Source organism: Cynoglossus semilaevis, chromosome 1 (assembly GCF_000523025.1).
Source record: "Cynoglossus semilaevis isolate Cse_v1.0 chromosome 1, Cse_v1.0, whole genome shotgun sequence".
NCBI lineage: Eukaryota > Metazoa > Chordata > Actinopteri > Pleuronectiformes > Cynoglossidae > Cynoglossus > Cynoglossus semilaevis.
Genome location: NC_024307.1, coordinates 17,003,443 through 17,009,442, shown reverse-complemented (window position 1 = coordinate 17,009,442; position 6,000 = coordinate 17,003,443). Strand labels below are relative to the sequence as shown.

The window sequence follows — 6,000 nt, the reverse complement described above, 5'->3', positions numbered from 1 at the left end:
TATGTGCTGATCCTGATCTTGTGCTGGTGTCGGCCTTGTACAGAAGAAAATTACATTTTTTGTATCTTAGTAAAAACCACATTCTGCTGAACAAAAGTCTGATGAGAAAACCAGTGAAATGAAGGTTTACAGCAGCTGTTCTTCAGCTTTACATCAGTGCCACAAACTGACCACAGGAGGCAGCAGTGGACACGCAGATCATGTGTCCTTTTAAGCTAAAGCCCCTGATTTCCTCTTTAGACTTTTATTATCTATTGCAGGTGGACACAAATAGAGAATCCAGATTGATTTGAAGGTGAATTTAGTGAGTGTCAGCCATTGAGAAGATGTGGCTCAGGTTTGTCTCTCAGGAAACTGATTCATTTTTTCAGACAATTTTGTGGAAACTAAAAGAACATTTTGAGTTTTAGTCATTTCTATTTTCCATTGTGTCCTGGCTTCACTGTTTCTGTGTAGGAGGACTGTTGTAGGTAATGTTAGCTCTTGTAAGTACAATTTACACACAAGCTTCTTCTGGCCGGTAAACCAACTTTGTGTGCAATACTGCCACCTATTGGTCTAAAAGTAAGGAACTCAGCAGAGGTGTGATTGCTGCAAATGTGTTATTCTTTTCTTGTTATTTTGTTCGTAATTCAATAATTGGAATTAACCAGTTATTTTATTTTATGTTCTATTAATATTTAAATATCAATTTTGTCTACTCTGCTCCGTGACCGTGTCTTTGTTCAGGTGTCTGTCATCCTCTGACCTCTGACTGATCCAGTCAATCACATCCTGCTGAGTTGACTTTTTCTCCTGCCGTCTTCTTTTTTTTTTTTACGGCAGCACGAAGCGTAGGAGACCGGCTGAGACAGAAATCGATGGCTCGTAAATTTGCAGCCTTTGAAGACGATAGCAGGAGTCTTTCTCCGTCTTCCTTCCTCTCCTCTAAATTGACGTTTTTTTGTTGCCACTTTTCCAGATTTAGCTGGCTGGAGGACAGATGCTGACTGAGGAGGGAGTGTGGGCGACTTACTGTAAGGAGCAGGGTGCTAGAGGGGAAAAATAGCAGAGATTATTATGGGCTGTTTGCAGGATGAATTCCCCTGTTGCTGCATCTCAGTGCTTGAGAAGGGAGAAGGTTTTTTGGTGACTAGTTGGTCCAGTCATCACCGTGAACTTCCCTGTGTCTTTTATAAACAGGTGAAAACACTTGAACAGCAAAGTTTAATGTCACCAAGTTAGATCAACAGTACATTAGTTTCTCCAGCATTTCTGACAATTTGAGCAAAACTAAATACTGATTTTAGCTGCTGAGTCAAGGGTTCAATGAATAAATGTGTCACTGATGTGATGTGATATCTTACTCAACAAAAGTTTTTTTTCTATGAGGTAATTACGTTTTTTAATTCGAGAAGCCCTTCACACTTACATCCTGAGTGTCTACAGTGTTTGAAAACCTTTTATTTAGATTTACTTCAGTAACACTAAATGGCCACTGGAGGCAGCAGTAAAATTAGCTCTAGTTTGGGAGCAAAAATACATGTTTTTTTAATAAGTTTACTTATCTAGGTAAATTATTGTAAGAGTTAGCTAATTATACAAGATGTAATTTAAATATTTGAAAAATGAAATAAGCCAAAGTGTTCCTTTATTTTTTTCAAGCTATGGTGACACATCAACTTTACTTTAAATATTAAAATTAAAACATGAGAGAGAGGTAAAACCACTGACATTTTCTCTGTGCATAAACCATATGTATATATGTTAATCTATGTATTTATTACATATTATATTATGTATTTATTATTTGAAGTTAGGTATAAAGTTCTATGTCAAATTGTTGGTTTTTGTGATTAAGGAAATAAAATCTGATCTAAACTTAAATAAAACAAAGCCCAGCTCATTAAAAAGTATTCTGTTATTTATCTCTGCTGTAAAAACTTAGTTTATGGTCTGTTGAACCATATCATAAACCAAGATGCTCAACATGGAGGGTCCACAGTGGTGGAGTGGTTAGTGCTACAGCCTTACAGCAAGTTCAAGTTTCTGCCCATTGTTCAGAAACGTGCAGAATGGAGATTAGGTCAATGTTCACTCTAAACTGGTCATTGATGTGAATGTGAGTCTGAATGGTTCTTTGTCCCTGTATGACTGCCCAGAGGACAAAGACTGTGATTGGCTACGGCTTCCCCTCTGTCTCTGAAAGGAATTTACTGGTTGAAGATAATTAAATAAGTGTTATTGATGTTGTGTGAGGGCAAGGTTTTGCACGAGTCAGCAGTCAGCTGCTGTGAACATGTGCACCTATTGTAAAATCAACAACAACAATATGAGGAGAGAAACAAGAGCAGAAAACTGATGCAACAGTCTCTGGAGGAGGAGCAGGACCAGGGGGAGATGATACTCCCTCAGGCTGCAGCTGAGGTTTTGTCAGGACTCAGAGTTTGTGTTTGCGTGTGTATGTTTGTGTGGAGAGGAGGGTCAGGAGGAGCCTCCTGCTGTCAAGGAGAAACCTGCGGGGCCACAGCGTGATGGTCTGCAGGGGGCCACCGCTGCAGCAGCAGCTCAGAAAGGTCTAATCCAGGCTGACCTTTCTGGGTGACGTTGACTGTCACGCTGACACAGCCATGAGGAAGCTGCTGCTCAGTGAGAACATGGAGTCAGAGCATTCATTAAAATCCACACTGTTGATGGAAAAACACTGGAATTCCAGACTCAATGATGTGGGAATGTAAAACCATACAGTCGTCAAGTGTTCTTCATAAGAAAACAAGGAAACCTGGTGGCTCAGGTGTAAATGACCCACCCCGACTTAGCTCAGGGTAATGGCTCAGGTGTAAATGACCCACCCCGAGGAGAGTGAAGGCCTTTAGTTACAGTTTTTCTTATAATTCACTTTTGTTCATTATATACAGCACAAAATACAACAAAAAGTATCAGGAGGTTACATGTGTGGAAATGATTTGTACATATCACTGAATACATTCAGGTCTTAAGTGGTGTCTCTGTTCTGGGATTTATATATGAGCCATTTGTGCCATTTTACTTCAGGTTTTTACATGTCTTTTTGTTCATTTATGCCAACAATGACAACAAAAAGCTAACAATTATGTAACTTTATTTAACCAATTTTGAGATAAATTGACACAAACACTTTTGAATCTCTTATGTTGATGAAGGCTTTCATGTGCCATGCTAGTGTTAAAGAAAACCCAGACTCATCTCATTATATCAGATCTTCCTCTTGTCGCTCTGTTTCTCTCTCACCGTTATTTCCATCGTGCAGTAAGTTCTCACACTGTTCTCTCTTAACCGTTCATCCTCTCCATCTCAAGTTTTGTTTTCTCTCTTTCCTCTCAGGGCATCAGCAGCCTCTTCAGTTCTCTGAAGGTTGTTCGTCTGCTGCGTCTGGGTCGCGTGGCCAGGAAACTGGACCACTACCTGGAGTACGGAGCTGCAGTGCTGGTCCTGCTGGTGTGTGTCTTTGGGCTGGTGGCTCACTGGCTCGCCTGCATCTGGTAAATAGAGTTTTCTTTCTTCTCTTTAAACAGTGTTAACAGCCACTTGGGAAACTTACCTCATTTGTTCACAGTTGAGTGTCATTCCGAGGCTCCTGCTGGCTGCTGGGAATTTACACACTTTTTCCCTAATTGGTTCTGTATGCTAAACACTGCCGCTGCTCCCCATCCACCGTCTGTACATTACTGAGCATCTGCTGCTCTTGTGCTGACTGCCAGCTTTCTTTAGTTTCCTGCAGTCAAGCCAAGACCTAACAAACGGCTCCCACATTTATTTATACCCTATAGTCGAGTAAAGAAGGTATTTCCGTAGATGATTTCACCTGAGGCACACAAAACTGCAAATCACTAAAATGATGAATATTTAATACTCAACAAGAAATGACACTCCACAGGATGTACTGTGTCTGTTTTTTCTTCTTCTATAGTAAAAAAAAGAATTCTTGATGAAAATAATTCCATTGTTTTCCAGTTCCATGTTCCATGTTCAACACACTTGGATGGTTGGTTCATAAAACATTTTTATTTAATATATTTGACTATGTATTTTGCTGGTGGTCTTATCGAGACACAAATTTATATGCAAGAGATATTTAACAAACAAACAAGAATTAGTTACAGCAGACAGAAATGCAGTATTACTGTAGGATAGTAAAAACACTAAGAACAGGAACAGGTATTCAGAGATGGTTAAAATGCTACAATACAGTAACATTTATATTGTAGTCCAAAAGATGCTGCTCCTGTCCCTGTCTGTTTAAAACTCACAGCATTTACTGCAGTTCTCTGTGTCGGTCTTCCTCAGGTACAGCATAGGAGACTACGAGGTCATCGATGAAGCCACCAACACCATAAAGACTGACAGCTGGCTCTACCATCTGGCCATCAGCATCGGATCACCTTATCGCTACAACGCCAGCGGCTCTGGTCAGTGGGAGGGTGGTCCAGGAAAAGACTCTCTCTACATCACCTCCCTGTACTTTACCATGACCAGTTTAACCACCATCGGCTTTGGAAACATCGCTCCAACCACAGACGGGGAGAAAATCTTCTCTGTGGCCATGATGATGGTTGGATGTGAGTATAGATACTTTTTTTTGCCTTTTTACTGGTTTTGGGAACGCGATTGTTGAAATATAAGCAGGATAAGAAATGTTCTAGGCTGGAACTTAGAATGTGAGAGTCTTCTAAAAGGCAACAACAACATGTACATTTAATTAATTTAATTAAAACACTTCTTTGTCCCAGGGGGCAATTAGTGGAGTGTTGATTAATTAGAATTTTTATGTCTAAGTAAAAAAAATACTCAGTTAAGTTTTATTATTCTCCACATTGACCTCCATTTGCTAAAATAATTCCTCAGATTGACCACAGGGGGTGCAGTTTGTTAGTAATCTTGTGTCAAGTGCAGCTATTGTACTGCATTATCGTTGCTTTAAGAGACGATGCAGTGTTTCCTGCTGTGTCTGTTTGTGTGCAATGGTGCATATTTTAAAAGGAAACAGTCTACACAAACAATCCTTATTTAACTTCTATTAATACACTTTTACAGTTTTCTGTAGGGTGTAGCAGCAGTTAAGGAGGATGACTAAGCCAATGAGTAGATACATGTGCAGGCTGATGGTCTAGTAAGCCTCAGAGACTAATAATCTGTACTTTTCCTGTTTGCGTTATCTTCATTTAACAGATGACTGCCATTTAAAGTATTACAGCACACAGCAGTTGTTGAGCCACTTTTGCCCTGTTGCTCAGTTCAAGTGTTTTGCTGTTTAAAATTCTTCATTTAAATGTTCAGCAGTGAAGCACTTTCTGTTTACCTTTAAGCAAAAAATGACAATTTTCTCCATGTAATTTGGTGTGGATGAAAAAAGTAGATGGCTTAATACAACTTTTTCATGTCCAATACTGATACTGCAACTAATTTGCAGATACTGATATCAATCTGATACCTTCTTGTTCTCATTCTCTAGCATGTGGTTAGCAACATACGCTGCTGAGGTGACTGTGTCCCTGTGTACTGCATGTCACGCAAAGTTGAGGATTTGGGCTAACTTATCGGATTGGATAGACTATAGTTGTTTTTTAAATGTTTGATCCTAAAATTTTGACCAATATTGAACTGATTCTGAGTGTTGGATCAACCCATCCCTAGTTACCAGTCAGAAAACAATCTCTCACACCATTGTGATAAGTGACTAGTATCTGTTTGTGCCTCAGTTTTAATAACTGATCTTTAGCTTCTATTTCCTTGACAGAATTTCAGGAAAAAGCAGACTCCCTATACTGTCTAAGACTGGATAGAAAAACACTTTTCAATAAAAGTTTTATAAAATACAAATGAGATGTGAGGTTGTATGCAACAGACGTTGACCATTTTTCAGCTAATTTGCAAGAATTAAATTCATTTCATTAAGCCTCATGGTGCTGATTTCATGGATAATTAAGTATAATGTTGCCTTGATTATGTACCGATTTCTGACCCAAGTCCAAGTGGAGCATA

The 6,000-nt window shown here is 39.2% G+C and overlaps 1 protein-coding gene across 4 annotated transcripts in view; it reads left to right on the top strand.

The window, feature by feature from the left end:
- Positions 1–6,000, top strand: part of kcnh5b (potassium voltage-gated channel, subfamily H (eag-related), member 5b) — a 62,504-nt gene that overhangs the window by 23,469 nt on the left and 33,035 nt on the right. For all 4 annotated transcript variants that reach the window (XM_025055376.1, XM_008315487.3, XM_008315479.3 and 1 more), the window contains exons 7-8: positions 3,343–3,500; positions 4,306–4,577. In XM_025055376.1, coding sequence (XP_024911144.1) covers positions 3,343–3,500; positions 4,306–4,577 — 430 coding nt within the window. The remainder of the gene's footprint in view (positions 1–3,342; positions 3,501–4,305; positions 4,578–6,000) is intronic.